The 16,389-nt window shown below is 59.2% G+C and overlaps 1 protein-coding gene across 1 annotated transcript in view; it reads right to left on the bottom strand.

Moving 5' to 3' along the window:
* Window positions 1–16,389, bottom strand: part of DLGAP2 (DLG associated protein 2) — a 194,492-nt gene that overhangs the window by 78,790 nt on the left and 99,313 nt on the right. Inside the window, exon 4 of the mRNA XM_053655367.1 lies at window positions 7,334–7,366. Within this exon, the coding sequence (XP_053511342.1) occupies window positions 7,334–7,366 (33 nt within the window). The remainder of the gene's footprint in view (window positions 1–7,333; window positions 7,367–16,389) is intronic.

Here is a 16,389-nt window from a genome sequence, read left to right as displayed (position 1 = left end):
GGAGGCGCCCGGGGTCCAGCCTCCAGGGCACTCGGGGCCTGGTCTCCCGGCCGCCGGCTCCCTCCGGGTTCGTCGGGACTGTGAGCGGGGCCTCGGGGACCCAGTGGGGCAGGAGTGACTCGCACGGGCAGCCCCGGGCACAGAGCTGCCTCAGGGCTGACAGGCCGGAGCCCAAGGCCTTTGTCCCTGAAATATGGGATTAGAAAGTTACGGGAAAACAAGTAGGAAGTGGCGACCATCTGCCCCCGCGCAGACATTTCGTTCTCAGGAGACAGAAGCACTCGACTTTCCTGCGTCCCCGGGGCCGACGAGGAGGCCAGAGCTCTCTGCAGGGTGCAGACCCCTCTGCAGATCCGCCAAGCGACACCCCTCTGGGGGGCTTCGTGCACCTGTCAGGAGAGCACACGGATGATGTTCACTCTGAAACCGGAGTTCCTGCCCTGGCTGCTGTGGCTCAGTGGATTGAGCACGGGCCTGTGAACCAAAGGGTCCCTGGTTTGATTCCCAGTCAGGGCACATGCCTGGGTTGCGGCCAGTCCCCAGTAGGGGGCGCGAGAGAGACGACCACACATTGATGTTTCTCCTTCCCCTTTCTCTAAAAATAAACAAAATCTTAAAGAAAAAGAAAACAAAATTCCCGCTTTCACAGTGGGGACTGTGAGGACAAACGTCAGGCTCCGTCCTCACGTCCCACTTCTCTCCCTGCTCCTTTTCTCCACATTGTGGAGGAGCTTTCTGTGAGTCACCAGGAGGACCCAGGACCGCCCTCCCTGGCATTCGCTGACAGCTCCTCCCTCACGTCCATCTCCCAAACACGCTCCAACACGCAGCCGACGGGCCTCACTGAGCAACAAGAAAACAGACGGGACTTTGCCAAACCTGACACCTGGTACTGGCATTGAAATTCCTCAGTGACCAGAAAAATACGTATTTATCCCATGAGCAAATTAATGAGGGGCAACTGCTTTGGTGCCGGGCAAATGTGTGAGTCTCCGTTATTGGACAGTCTCAAAAAGCAGAAAGCTGCGAATCGGGGCTCGTTTGTGAGTTTTCCGCCACTCTGCAGAACTGTGACTGAGTCTCAGCAGGTGGAACACGTGCTCTGTCCCCAAGGGCACCCTGTTCTGCCCTGTTGTGGGTGTGGCCTCGCCTCTGAGGCCCAGTGCAGCTGACAGACGCACCTTTGCGGGGTCAGCCCACGCGCCAGGTGCTCGGCTTGATGCCCCTGAGTCGAGAATACAGGGCCGGGAGATGCAGAGGGCTCAGGCACACGGGGAGAGCAACGGCCAAGACGACCTGGTTCCTGAGCTGGCCCGGGGGTGGCCGGCAGGGGTCGGTGCTGGAAGCCCAGCGGAAGGCCCGACAGGGCGGACACAGGCTCCGCCGGGCCGTGGGGTCCCAGCCGCCCTTTTCCCCACTTTCTGTGGGGACGTGGGGACCAGTTCAGAGGGGCCCGCGCTGCACGAGGCTTGACACCATGGGGAAGGCAAGTCTGTGGGAGACTTGGAGGGAGGGAGGACGAGGACCCTCGACGATGAGGACTCTGTGGAAGGAGAGGACAGAACCAGGGCAGACGGTGAGTGTGGCCACACAGACGGCGTCACACCCCCACCCGAGAACGTGGTCCCCTGGAGCCGAGAGGGGCCTGGGACCCCGCGCACATTTCCAGTGACGGCCGATCAGGTGGGTGAGCACCTCCTGAGATGCCACTTCAGCCCCAAGCACGAAAGGCCAGAGTCCGGGCGGAAATGAGCCTGTGTGAACTGGGCAGGACCCTCGGCCCGTGGCGGCACTGTTCCCATGGCGACGTCGGCCCCGGGAAGCCTCCGAGCCCTTCGCTCGGTCGGCAGCGCGGACACGGGGCCCCCAGAGCTTTCACTCGCTCTCTTGTATCCCTCCCCACCCCCGTCAATATTTTGAATCTATTGTGAAATAGATGATGATTCGGCTTCTAGGAGTACTGTCCTCTTATCGTTCGATGGTGACTTTCATTACCTGTCCAATGCGTGAGCCGCTTCTGCCCCGCACGCTGTTCCCCGAGCCTCTTCTGTTTGTGCATCCGCCCCCCAGAGTTCCGCATGCCGCGTCTCCCTGCCTTGGTTATTTTCTCTCTGTCAGATGTTATTCCAAGGTGACGGGCATCAGCTTTGACGACGAGAAGCGTCCTGGAACCGGTCGCACCGTAAGGAATCTGCACGTTCTCTTCTGAGACACTCACAGTGACTTACGTCCCTCTCACCCTGAAGTTCCAGTCCTACGATGTACCTGTGTGTCCACGTGGTTCCGGTATCGAAGCTCTTCAGGTCAGAAGCCCAAGAAACGTGTTCGGTTCTGGGAAAATCTCAGGCTTCGTTTCTTTGAGTAAAGCCTCTCCCGTTCTCTTCCCTCCCTTTCATTGTTCACTGAGGTCCCGACCAGCCGCTGCCAGGCCCGGGAGCCCCTGTCTCCGCAGGGGTTCTCGTTGTGGGCGGGCGGCTCTGGGCCGCGACCCTGACCCGTTCTCTCCCCGCCCCTTCCCGTGTCGGCCCCGCCCCAGCCCCGCCCCAGCCGCGTCACGGCCCCAAGGTTGAGTTTCTTGCTTCTTGTTTCTAGACGTTCCCTGTGTTTTTCACCGGCACGTCCTTTAGGACGGCCCTTTTCCTTTGGAAATCTGTTCGGTAATTTTAAACACGCCCAATGTTTACAGCTCGGTGTTCCTGCACAGAGGCTGTGACATTTCATCGTGCGTTTGTTCGTGTGCGGTGGGGTGACCGGCGACCTGGGCCCTGCCGCAGCTCCGGGTTGGGACAGTCGTCGTGGCGGCTGTCCCGTGGGCTGCACCGCAGGCTCCGTCTGGGACACCCGGGGGCTGCAGGCCACTCCTCCACGCCCGGGCGTGCGGCTCTTGTTCGTAACTCTGGGTCCACCAGCACCCAGGGAAGGGGAGAAGCTCCCGGACCCTTTCCTGGGCCAGAGTCTCCCAGCCCTTCTCTCACCTGGGACTCACAGTGACACCAGTGCCCCTCCGGGGCCCATTCCGGCATCTGCACCCCGCTTCCTCCCCCCCCCCCCCCCCTCTGGGCTTGGCCTCTCAGGGGCACTGGAGTCACACTTCTCTGCTGGTGAAAACTCGTGCTTAGCTCCTGGGACGCAGGGCGCCGTCCCTCTCTTCCTCCGCCCACGGAGCCTCGCGAGCGCGCAGGGCGAGTGATCTTTGACACGGACACGTAGCAGTCTGAGGGGCTCGCGGTGGGCGCCGGGCCGTGTCTGCCCACCGGCTCAGCCCTCCTCGGATCGGAGCTCCCCAGTGCGCTCCGTCTCCCGCCCCAGAAGGCGTTTTCTCACGCCCACAAAAACACCCTCGGGTCCAGCGGACAGCTGGCTGGAGCGGATTTCTGCTCCCTCCCAAAAGTCAGCCGAATTCTTCAGTTTCATTTTCCTTCACCAATGCTTGTTATAGTCCACTAACCATCCAAATAGTGATCAGAAAGGACGATTTTTTATCCAAAACGTACAATTAAAAAGGTACGACCTCAAAACGAGGGGGGAATCTGCTGTATTGGAAAGCGGGACCCCCTCTCCAGCCCTCCGGGGACAGAGCTGGAAGGCGCGGGGAGAGGCTGGCGTCTGAGCCGCGGCCGCTCGGTTCCCCGAAAGCAGCGTCCCCACGCCTCCCAGCGGAGGACGCAGGCCTTCAGGTGCTCACTCGCTGCACCGCAGAGTGTGGAAACTTCCCATTGTCTGGGGTCCTCCGTGGGGAAAGCCTTCAGTGCTTGCATTTAAAAATCAAGACCATAATGTTACGAAACACGGGAGAGGCATCTCCGCTTCCTCCCTCCTGATCCCAGCGCAGGGAATGAGGCTTTGTTGCCATTTGCAGTGACACACGACCCTCCGTCCAGGATGCCCCCAGCGGGCACACGCCTGGTGTTCCTGGAGGATCCCAGTTATAAAACTAAAGCACACGTAGAAAGAAAATCTCTTACTGTAAAGTTTTATTTTTAAATCTGCCCTGTACTTTTGCGTTGGGATTTCTACAAGGAACAGGCAGCCCGGTGCACGCCCGCGTCTCCACAAACGGTCCTCTGCGTTGGAGGCTAAAATCCTCAGGCCTCTTTCACAGAAAAATCTTTCCTGCTAAAACCCACCCTAACATTCTGTAGCGTACCCCTTTGTGCCCAATATGTATCTTAATGGCTGGTTTTATTTCCTATTTTTAATTTGCTTAAGTAAGGCAGATCTGAGACATTCTTATTACATTGTCATGGATTTACAGTAAGTTGTCCTCACCCTGCCAGAGGTCACTATCCACCCTCCCACACCAGAGAGCCAGCCAGGAGGGCAGATCAGACCCCAGACAGGTCAGCGGGCACGCGAACCCCTGGACTGAGGCCGGCTGTCCCCCCAATGCCAGTCTTCCCTGTGGCCGTGGTGTACGGCAGGTGCCCGGCAGGCCTGTCAGCGCGGCTCCAAATGGATCACAGCCTCTTAAGCTATTTTCCCACATAAAACCACTGGGTTCCATCAACAAGACCTTCCGTGGTGATTGCAATGTCGAGATAAAAGGGCCGAGCCGTCTTCTTGACACATAATATCCAGTTACTGCCAGGAATCTGGAAGTAACAGGAAGCAGCAGGAAAATGACACAACCCGACACAGTCCTGCTATTATGTTACGGCAGCGAGTTGTTTGAACAAATGAGATTGTTCTTAGTGAGTTTCACACTTTTTTCTTTCCTGGAGCTTGTCCAGTGAGACTGCTCCAGCGTCTCTCTCTTGGTGCCTTTGGGGAATGAGTCTGATTAGCTAAGTCTCCTCCGCCTCCCTGTGCCTCTCTTTCAAAATCCAGAGCCGAACTGTCTGTGTATTCTGAATAGGAAGAAAGATGTGACAAATGTAACAATGTCCCATTAAACAATGCGCCTCGTGAGACAGCCGTCCAAACTGCGGGAACCTTGCTACGTGCAAAGTGCAGACAATCTGCATTTTGAAACTGTGATCTACGTTTCATACACAACCAAAAGTTCAAGTTCTCTGGCCCACAGGCTGCACCGTTCACAGGGACCCACGGCAGCAGGATCCGAGGTCTTTGGCAGCCCATAAACTGTGTTCCTCGGCTTGCTGCCTGGCAGACATTACAGACGCTAATTACCCCATCTGCATCAGCACCCGGCTCTCGGCTCTGGCCCAGAACTAATCATTAACATGCAGATAGGTGTGTCCTTCTTCCCTGGTTCATCAGTGAGAGGCTGCGAACAGCTCCTGACAAGAGCGGGAAGCTAAGTGTGCCCACGAAGACACAGTAACCTCCTGGGTGTGAGAACACCCTGTGCCCAGGTCCCCGGCTCCGATCCCCTCCCAGGATAGTGCTGAGGAGCGAACTGAAGGCAGCTGCTGGAGAACCAACAAACCCAGCGCTGGTTTCAGATTCCGCTCACTGCGCCCAGCCAGCTCTCACTTGGACTAATCACTTAAACGATTTGGAAGTGGATGAATATTCATGCCTCGTGCTTTTCACCAAGTGCAGTGCAGCTGAGGCCCTGCCATCCCGCCTCCCTTCCTCTGATCTGGAGCAACGCCACCCGCAGATCTGAACCGCGGAGCCGGCCCCAGAGGACGAGGGTCACTGCAGAGACCAGGGCGGGGAGGCCCCCCCAGGGTCACCCGCCCTGGCTGGAGAGGACACAGCCCCAGGGACCCTCCGCACAGAGATGAGACGGAGCCCATTCCGCCTCCTGCTAAACGTTTCCAAGTGAGTCTGCCCCGGTGACCACAGCTGCGCTTCCTCCTTCCTCCCCCTGCTCCCGCACACCTTCGGGGCGGGTGGACAGTACTTGGAGGTCACACCGGAGCCGGATGCCAGGGCAGCAGCCCTGAGACCGTCCGGGGTGGGCAGCCCAGCCTGTCGTCCCCACTGGGGGGGCCCACAGGCTCCGGACCCGGGCCGAGATGCTTGGGCAGGAAGACCCCCAGGTAGCAAAGGCCAAGTGGCCGTCGAGGTCGGCCTGCGGCCCCTGGGGTCTGCCTGGCTACCGTGACGACCTCGGAAAGCAGCCAGCACCCCGCGGGAGCGCCGACCCCAGCAAGTCACCAGCCCTGACTCTGCCTCACTGTCCCCTCACAGCCAAGCCGTGCTGGCTCTCGGCCCAGACCCGCCGTGACAGCAAGTTGCTGAGGCCCAGGCTGCACACGGGCCACAGCCAGAGCACATCTGGGGACAGAAACGAGCAGACAGGGACCACGTGGTGCAGACCAGCCACTCGTCGCTAGTGACACAGTGCCAGGGACTCAGCAGAGGCTGCGAGTGTGTGTGAGGGTGTGTGTGAGGGTGTCAGTGTGTGACTGCGTGTGTGAGGGTGTGACATGTGCAGGGACGACAGGAGACCTCAGTGGCAGACAGAGCAGGACGTGCCTGTTCCCCGTGCGGCAGCGGTGGCGACAGTGGAAAGATGTGACGATGAACAGTGACGGAGTCACCGGGTGCAGCGGGCACCGCGCAGTTGGAGAACACGATCTGTCTCCACGTCCCCGAGGGTCGTGGAAACGCCAGGGGCCTCCGCATTCTGCGCTTTGATCCACAGTGAAGCCGAAGCTTTGACATGCAAGGTAACGACTTGACCGAGGCCGCGCCTGTGCTCTGTGAATGACCTTGAAAGAAGGTGAAAGCTCCCACCGGCTGCCAGGAACCACGCCGCGGTGGACAGTGTGTCCGGAGGAAGCCCCAAATTAACTGCAGGCCCAGTGCCTCCGCCGCACCTCTCGCCGTCGCCCACACGGTGGGCGGCCGTGCCGGGTCCCAGCGCAGGCAGACGCGGGCCGGCCGGCCCCGACTCCCCGAGGCCGCCCAGCGTCCCAGCCAGTCTGCCTTTTCCTTTGTTCTTTGCCACCAGGTCACTGCAGAGGGGACCCGGACCGGCTCTCGCTATCTGGGACGTGTCCGCAAATCACACGTTCACACTCAGGCGCTGCCCCCGCACAGTGTCAGGCAAAAGGAGCTTCTGCTGCGTTCGAATCCTGGCCCGCTGTCACGGCGGCGGCAGCGGTGGCCACGCACCCCAGCTTCAGGCGACCAGCGCAGCCTCTGCGCAGACCGCAGGGCGGGTCTGTGAGGTCGCCTCCCCCAGGCTCGTCGGCAGCCGCCCCTCCCCCGGCTGATGTTCTCACAGCCAGGAAGTGTGTGCGAAACTTCGGACACAAAACAAGAGGAGCCGCGGCTCGGCTGCGAGGCCAGCCGCCCGTCAGAGACTCCCTCGCGCCCGCGCTCTGCCCCAGGCACGACGCTCGCCCTCCGTCACCCCCCACGCGTGTGCAGAGCCCCGGTGCCCCGCCCCCGCAGGGTCGGGGGCCCCACTCACCTTCCGGCTCCCCGCACAGCGTGCACTGCGACTCTGCGGAGAGAGACAGAGAGAGGCGTTACTCGAGGGCTCCGCTGCGTCCCGCACACACTCCACGGCCACCGCGCATGCAGCTCAAAGGGGACTCGCCGCTCGCCTGTGGTGACAGCATCTCAGCCACGAAGCCAGTTCCCACCTCACGCCCGAGCTCATTTATGGAAACTACCAGGGCAAATGTTTTTGACACTACGCTTTCCTAAAATAACGATCTGTCTGTCCTGTCAAGGGCACACACTACAAGGAGGAGACACCCCCCCAAAACAGAGTGATCTCCTAGAGGACAGGCCCCTTGTGGGACAGGCTCCCCCGCTGGGTGAGTGTTCTGGGAGCCCCCCTGGATCAGTGCACCAGCTGGTGTTGTTGTGAGAGGCTGCGTTCGGCTTCAGTGAATGTTTTTTTAAGACTCAACGCCTTTGCCCAGCTCACGACGGGTGATTTATGAGCACACCTGCCCAAGCCACGCTGAGTGGTCAGCAGTTTCTGACCAAAAACCGCATGACTCCCGTGCCCCACCCACTGTTCACCTGATCACACCCTGAGAGACTTTTCTGTATTTCCGCTGATGAAAAAGTCCCCAGAGGGAAACGTTTCTGTGGATGTGGAAGAGGCAAAACAAAACAATGGCAGAAGCACAAAAAGGCCTAAAAATCTACAAGTTTAAAAACTCTTCTGATCAGTGGAAAAATGTCTCTATGGGTGGATTGCATCAAATGAGAGCACTTTGAAGGTGACTTAAGTTTAAACATGTAAGAATAAATACACAGTTTTTTTATGAATAAGTTCCGGGATTTGGGGGTCTCCCCTCATGAATATATTATCATACCTGTATAGAGCTCAACAGACAAATTTCTTTGCTGAAATCAAAGCGGTCTATTTGATCAATTTCAACGTTTGTTGTGTTTTCTTTTGAGCACAAATGATAATTAGCAAAAGCATAACTTCGCGTTTCAGGAAAGACACAGAAACCAGCCTGCGTCGCCCGAGTCCTCAACCAGCGGCCGACCTGGCATTGGGCCCGCAGAGCAGGCCGAGCGCGTCGGGGTCGCGGCACCACACTCTGGACAGAAACGGCGCCGCGCACACGGCAGACTCAGGCGTAGTGTTGCAGCCCGAACTCTTCCCGGGCAGAACTCAGCCTGGCCGCTGGGGAGACACAGTCAGCCACTCCTCTCTTCCTGAGCCACTTAGGGTAAGTGACCCACCCCCTCAGCTCGGCAAAGGAGACGAGGACATCGGCAGGGAGAGCGGGGGGACAGGGCATTCGAGAAGCCAGGTCACAGCCGGCCCGCCTTCCACGACGCCTCCTAAGCCTCGAACACACACAAGGGCACTCGGGAGACAGGTCACCTGGGCGGAGTCTCGGAGGACAGCAGGGCTTTCGTAAAAACACGGGGTGAAGACACCCCGAGACAGGGACAGGCCCGAGTAAAGGTGGAGAATCTGGCTGGAACACAGGCCAGGTGAGGCAGGGACTTACCCTGGGGACACCTCGAGGAAACTGAACTCTGTGAAAGGAGCTGAGGTTTTGGGGACAATATTCGGGGCCCACGCTGGTGTCTGTGGAGCAGCAGTGTGTCGGTCATCCCTCCGGCAGGGGGTCTCGTGCGGGGTGGGGAGAGACCAGGGCTGAGGGGCCTGAAATGCACACCCCGCCTGCGGGTCTGTAGTTGGAGGGTGGGCCCACTCTGGGGTTCGCAGGGTCCTGCCTGTCACCTTCACTGAAGATAAAGCCCCTCCCCCGATGCATCTGGCTGCAGGGGGCACAGGGATGCTCCTGTGGGAGGGGCCGCGGCGCAGAAGACACAAGTGTGGGGTCTGACCCTGCCACCTGCCCGGGGGCGGCGGACCCCGGGACCCGCCCAGGGACCTGCATGGACGGTGGAAACTGAAACTCCACAGCAGACGGGGCTCCAAGGCCACCACACTTCTTCTACCAGAAACTGCAGGCTCCTCCTTGTCCCAGAGGAGCGGCCGGCCAGGCTCCCAGCGAGAGCTACGGTCACGAAACCCACGGTGGTCGAACTGAGACGCAGAGACCGGGGCCCTCCTGAGGGAACCCGGCACCCGAGGAGACCTCGGGCTCAGGGCCGCCTCCACTGGTCCCACAGGGGAGGGGGCGGCTGCTCAGTGTGGCCTGTGTGCTCCCATCAGCCCCCGGGGTCCGGCGTGAGGGAGCCCAGGCAGCCTCGTGCGATCGGGAGTCCCGACCCCCACGGCAGAGACCTGAGGTGGCACGGCGATACCAGGGCACGGTGACACCAGGGCCCAAGGCCCCGACTCAGCTCTTTGGTGTTGACGGAACAGAGCCGAGACCCAAACCCTCCCAGTGCAGCAAGGAGGTGCCTCGTCGGGCCTGCCGGACACCAGGGCGAGGCCGGGAGTTGAGGCTGTGCCCGCAGGAGACTGGGTCTAACCGGCAGCCCCATCTCCCTCGCAGCCCCATCTCCCCCGCAGCCCCTGCCTCCCCCCCACGGAGACCCTGCCCCAGGCTGTTCCCACCCTCAGGACCGGGAATCAGAATCTGTGCCTTTTCATCACTTGCCTGACTCTTAACCCGAATTTGCATCCAAATGGACCCACAAGGACAAACCTTTCCCAGGAGGTTCAAGCTCTGTGACAAGTTACATGTTCCACACTGTCCAGCAAGTTCAAAGTCACTGACAGCACGGTAACACAGCACGAACACCGAGGACCTCGGCAGCTTCCAACCCCGGGGTCAAAGGTCAATCAGAAACAGAGGCGCTCACTCCGCCGGGACGAGAGTCTCCAGCAAACACCGTTGCAGATTCAACTAGTAACACACCTGGGCCTCGTCCTTTAAAAAATTAGCTCCCGTGAGGTGGTATGAAAGAGAGTGGCATCCTGTGGTTATGAGTCCAGCGCACGAGGTGATGACCGGTCACTGCGTCCCACAACCTGACGGTGCCTTTCTCTGAAGGGTCTGTCGCCACCGACCTCCCGGGAGGAGCCGCAAACCCCTGGAGAGGCAGAGGGTCTGCAGCCCCTCCCAGCAGGTGCACGCGGGGCAGGAGGAGGACTCTGAGCAGAAGTGGCAACTTCCGGAGCACGGAACCCCGGGTGCCCACGGCTCCGGTGCAGGTGTTAAGGTTCTGACTGGTGGGCGCCCCTGGCCGGTGGCCAGAGTCGTCCCCTCAAGAAGATGGTCCGAGCTGCTGCCGGGTACGGTCCCAGAACCCGACATGCAGCCCTGGTTGGGACCCTGGTGCCGGTGCCTCTGGCCTCACTGTCAAGGCCTTCACCCCGCACTCCCGACCTGGCCTCTCAGAGCCTGTCTCCGGAGCAAGCGCTGGCGCCACAGGCCTCCCCGGGCTCCCTCTCCACCTCGGGGTCCCCACGACTCCGACGGCCGCCCTTCCCACGGTGGGGTCTCCACCCGCAATGCGCAGGGCTCCCTGAGTCCCGGGGGAGCGTCACACAAACGCAGCCGTTTGGTGCAAAGACAGTTCCCGGAGGCAGTGGGACTGGCACCTTCACCAAATCCCTGCGCACGCTTGGCATGGAACACGCGTGTAATACGACCCTGAAACGTGTCACTGGGAGAACATAGCGTGGAACTCTCTCTGAGCCTGGTTCGCGCTGCCAGGCAGTCCGAGGCCACCGAGGCCACCGGACTTCCAACACGGGCTGGCTCCACCCTTGGGGCGGGACTAGGAGAAGAGGAAGGCGACTTCCGGCCGGGGAGCGGCTCCCAGCGCAGAAAGGCTGATGGAGCAGGAGGCAAAGAGCCGGCAGGACTGGGACAGGCCCCTTGGGGGCGACTTGACGGGGTGTGTGGGGTGAAGTCAGTGCTGGGGGGCAGGGACGGAGTCCGACGGGGCTGGTGTCATGGAAGGTCCCCAAAGCTAGTGTCCATCTGTGCATGGTGGTCCAGATGTGGCCCCACCTGCGAGCTGCTCACAGAGGCGAGGGGCCCCTGGTGCAGATACGAGGCGTCTTAACTGGTCAGCCAAGCAGCAGGGGGCTCTGCAGCGAACACCCTGCCGTGGAGGGGCTGCAGCTCCTTCCACGCCAGACTCGCTCACCCGACACGCAGAGTGCGGAGGGGAAACCGGGCGGGAGATGGAGCTATGCTGCTCCTTCCATTTCCTAGAAAAGTAACCATTCCCGGGCCGGGAAGACCCCGTCCCTCAGGAGGGAGGGCCCTGGCCACTCAGAGGGACCGAGCCTGGGCGGCTTGAGGGGAAGCCTGGCTTCCGGAGAGAGGGAGCGTCTTACAAGGAGCAGATGAAATCGGAGCGTAGCTGCCGCCTGTCCTACAGATGTCACCTGCCTGGGGACCCTGGGTTTCGGCGTTTTCTCTTCTGCTCCAGTTGGTTCCTCTCTAGGTCCCAGGTGGCCGAGGAGGCTCTGCGATAGCTCACAGCCCCTCCCCCTGAACCCCACCCCTGCCCAACTCTCCCACACCCCCAGCCCTGGCTCGGTCCCTCCAGACCCGGAGCTCCGCCAGCCAACTGGATAAACTAATTAGTGCTTCCGCGTTAATTAATTTCTGTTGTTTGTGTAAGCTAGGGGATTTCTGTTCCTGTGAGGGTCCCGTTAGGTAAGCTTATCTACAAACAAATTAAATCCCGTTTTACCAAATTATGCTGAAATGTCAATCAAAGCAAGGCTTTGCCGCCTGTCTTTCCCTGCAGACCCCGGCCCCCGAGATCGCCCCACCACAAGGAAATCTGTAAAATGGAGATAATGTTCCTGCGTGACGCGGGTTGTCCCTGAGGCTGCGGGAGCACCCACCAGACGGCCCGCGTGTGCGAGCGTGACAGCTGTGTGTTCCGTGCGCCTGGGCGTGAGGGTCACGTCTTCCGTCTCAGCAGCACCAAACTTTGAGGAAACTCAGGCTGTCAGGACACATCCAGAATTGATGACTTTCTTGACATTTACACAGGGTTTCCTTTGGCAAGTTTAAATCAGAGGCACCCTCACTCTGAAAAGTTAAAATGACAGCAACTCTTCTGCTTCAAGGCCGTGGGGACGGCCCGAGTGCCCCGGGCCTCCACAGGTCGATTTCCGAGAAGGAAGACAGCCCGGACTCGACCGGGGTCCGTTCTCCCCACGATCACCCCGGGAGTGCAGCCACCCTGCCCGCAAACATGGGGCCGTGTCCCTGTCGCTCAGTATTCTCTCATTTTCTTCCACGGAGTGTTACGGTTTTCAGAGCACGCATTTCTGTATTCCTCCAGTGACTGTTTTCTTTCCAGATTGTTCGTTGGAAGTGTAGTTAGATGCAATTCATTTTTGTGCATTGATTTTATATCCTGTGAACTTGCCGAACTCAGTCATTCTTTCTAAGCATGTCTAGTGGATGCCTTAGGATTTTCCATACAGTTTCGTGTTGCCTGAAAGTAGCTGCAGTCTTGCTTTCTCTTCTTGCCCAAGGGCTGGGCTGGAACCTCCGGTCAGTGCGGAGTAGACCAAGGACGAGCCACGGCCTGGGCCCCGCCCCCCCGGGGTCGTCCAGAGGCCATTAGCAAGTCGAGGGTCTGGGTCCCCTCTGTTCCTAGTGTGTTGAGTGTTCTTACTAGGAGGGCATTGAACTTGGTCACATCCTTTTTCTGCACCCGCCGAGCTGCTCCCGCCCTTTCCGTCCTTTTGTCCCACTAAGGGAGCTCGCTGCCTGAGTCCGCTTTCCAAGGTCAGGCTGGCCTCGCATTCCTTGGGGACCCCCACTGACTGGGTGTCGGGATCCAGCTCCCTCGGGCTGCGTGGAGGGGCTTTGGGGCCACGATCCTAAGGGACCCCGGTCAGCGCTTCGCCTTCCTGTGACATCAGGGCCACGGGGCTGCGACCAGAGCAGCCCTGGGTCAGTGGAGGGCGGGCGGCTCCCTCCCCGTCCGACTTCGGGAGAATTGATATGGGAGGGGCTGGTATCTGTCTTCTCTAGTGTTTGGGAGAATTCACCACGGGGGCAACGGGACCACAGCGGCCTCTGTGGGTAGTTCCTTCTCGTCAACGTACCGTCTTTCCTTCTTACACATCTGCTCGAACTGCTATTTCTTAAGTCGGTTTTGGCAGGCTTGTCCGTCCGGGAATTTGTCTGTCAGCTAAGTTGCCTAACCTACTGGCTTACCATTGTCCACCACAATCCCTGCGGTACTTTCTTTTCTTTAACATTGAGGTGAAGTTCGCACCGTGTAAAGGTAACCATTTTAAAGTGCAAATCCAGAGGCCTGAGCACACTCAGTGCCGTGCAACCGCCACCTCTGTCTGGTTCCGGAACATTCTGTCACGCCCAGAGGAAGCCCCTGCTGCTGGGCCGCTGCCCCCAACTCCCTGGCCCCTTCGTCACGGGAACATCCTCACATCCATGGACCTACCAGTTCTGGAAATGTTGTGTAAGTGACATCACGCAAGGTGCCACCTCCTGTGCCCGACTTCTTCACTCGGCAGCATGTGTCACCTCTTCATCCGCATCACAGCTGGAAACAGTCCCTTGTACGTGTGTGTGGGGCAAAGTGTGTTTGTTCGTGTATCTGGCCGTGAACACACAGGCTGTTCGTACCTTTAGTTCTTACGGGTTTAGATGCAGGGGTGGAATTTCTGGGTCATGCGGTACTTTGATTGTGTGTGTCTGTGTGTGGACAAAGTGTTTCCCATCACGACTAAACCGTCTTCCATTACAAATGGAAATGTAGGGGGATTTTAACTTCTCCAGGTCGTTAGCAACACCCGTCAGTTCCTGGGCCTTTCGGTTCCTCGTTTTTAAACAGTCGTCCCGGAGACGGGAAGAGCCAGCTCACAGGGCTTGGTCTTGCGTCCCCCAGATGCCCCACGACAGAGAACTTCTCCCCACGTGCTCGCTGGGCATTTTGCAGCTTCTTCGGAAAAATGTCTGCTAAAGTCCTTCGTGCACTTTTGAATAAGTTGTCATGTTTGTTGTTGAGCTGGGAGAGTCCCTCATTCAGCCTCAGTGCTCAGTATAATCCTCCTCACAGCTCTGAGAGTCGAAGGCCAGCTCTTCTTTCCTTCTGAATGTTTGTGAGTTAAATCCGCTCTGTTCTCCCCTTTATCAAGTGAGCAAAAGGCTTGACAATCTGGTTGATTTTTTTTAAATCAGGTTTTGATTTCACTGATATTTTTATATTCCCTGTTTCATTAATTTCTGCTCTATACATACACAGAGTTGTTGGGAGGGTAAAATGTAAAATAAAGCCCAGAACGGGCAAGGCCTTTAGAAAGGAGCCTGTGTGCGAGTGGTTGCGGTTCAGTAGCTGTTTCTCCGCTCGGTTCCGCCCTCGGAGCCGGCTCTGCCCTGGGTGCTGGGAGCGGCCGGGAAGGCCTGCTCGAGGCTGTGCCCCGCCACTCGCATGCAGGGCTGCAGGGTCTCTCGGGACGGACGGCGCCCGGCTCACCTTTCTGCTCCGTCTTCCTGCCCCAGCGTGATGGCTGGGCGGGTGTGCGGTGAATGCAGAGGGAAGAGGAACTTGTTTTTATCTCCTGTCATTTTCTTTGCCATTTCCCTGAGGCCGTGAGCATCTTCATCGTCCTGCCGGTCACACCCGCCTCTCGCACTGGCTCCTGCTCCTCCAGCCCTGAAAGCACCGCTGCGGTTCCTGGCTGGCTCAGACCTGCCTGCCTGGGGGTCCGTGTTTTGGGGACACAGAAAAAAAGGAGAAGCCGAAGCCAAGGAGCAAGGCCACGAGGTGGAGGAGACGCCCCAAGTGTTTCTGGTGGTGAGGACGGTCCCTCCAGCTGCTTATCTCTCTCCCGCGCTGCACACGGCGCGAGTCTGGCAGCTGGGGCTCCACAAGGTGTCCCTGCCGTCCGGCCCCTGCTTCTCCTGGACTTCTGAGGGGACATTCCCTGTCCTCGCACCCCTGGGGAATCCAGACAGTCCGGCGAATCGGCTGCAAGGACCACTGAGGGCGGCTGTGCTGGGGCTGGAGCTGCAGAAGGATGAGAGTCCTTCCCCTGCAGCTCCCAGGGAACCGCGTCCGTGCCGAAGCCCTGGCCGGAGCCCCAGGGGTTTTCAGTGACTCACACCTGTAACGTTGTCAGCCCCTCAGGGAGACAGTCTGCAAACTCAGTTTTACGTTGCATTTCTCCTCCCCGGCACACACACGGAAGGAGAAACAGCCCAGCAGTTCCGGCCACTTCTGCTCCAGCAGCCCCTCCCGTGTGGTGCCCTTTTCTCCAAACAGGTCAAACGTGGGTCATCTTGTGGAGGAAGGAGGAGGGTCACCCTCCCCAAGTGCTCAAGGCCTCGTCTCCCCCCTCCCCCCCTGCAGGCAGAGTCGCTGGTTAAACTCGTCCTTTTCACCAGAAATCGATTCTCAGAGCCGGTGCTGACGGGGCCCCTGCTCACCTCGGGGGTGGAGTCCTTCAATGAGGACAGAACGGAATTCGCCCCAATTACGTCCCTACTGTGCGCTCCAACCATTCATTTTATGCCCCATTCAGGGCAGCGGGAGCTCGGTCCGGGGAAGAGAGGACTACTTGGTCCACTCATGAGTGGGGACCATCGGGTGACAAGGTGCCATTTAGGGAGGAATTTTTTTTAACGTATTGGTGGCTCCACAACCATCAGAACAGATTCACGAGACACGTCTCTCTGGAGGCGGAGACACGGTGGTTGGTGGCCCCTGCACGGCATCGGGGACCCAGACGGTTCCCCAGAACACCTGCCCCCCGGTCCGGGGTGGCTGTGCCCACATCAGCCCCCCAGGACGGCCACAATCCCACAGACTCTTTAGAAAGAGAGAAAGCGGAGGGGATGCCTCGTACGTAAGGCGCAAATCACGGAGACGGGCCTGCGGGACACAGCCACGCGGCAGGTGATGGGGCACCGTCACCAGAAGCACGGTCTCCAGGTGACAGGACACGGGCTGTCCACAGGCTAGTGCCCACGCTGTCATCCTGCCAGGGGCTCCACCTCAGAGGACGACGGTTCCTTGAACTTGAACTTCTCTGTCCCCCCACAAATTCTTTATCTGAATTCCCAGTAGATGGTGTGATTTTCCTTCTCCTTCCTGCACCGTGATGACCAATGGCTCCCCTCC

This window comes from Artibeus jamaicensis, unplaced genomic scaffold (genome assembly GCF_021234435.1).
Source record: "Artibeus jamaicensis isolate MK-2021 breed Jamaican fruit bat unplaced genomic scaffold, CSHL_Jam_final contig_958, whole genome shotgun sequence".
NCBI lineage: Eukaryota > Metazoa > Chordata > Mammalia > Chiroptera > Phyllostomidae > Artibeus > Artibeus jamaicensis.
Note: the sequence above shows the minus strand (reverse complement) of the source record. Positions and strands in the feature narration are given on the sequence as shown.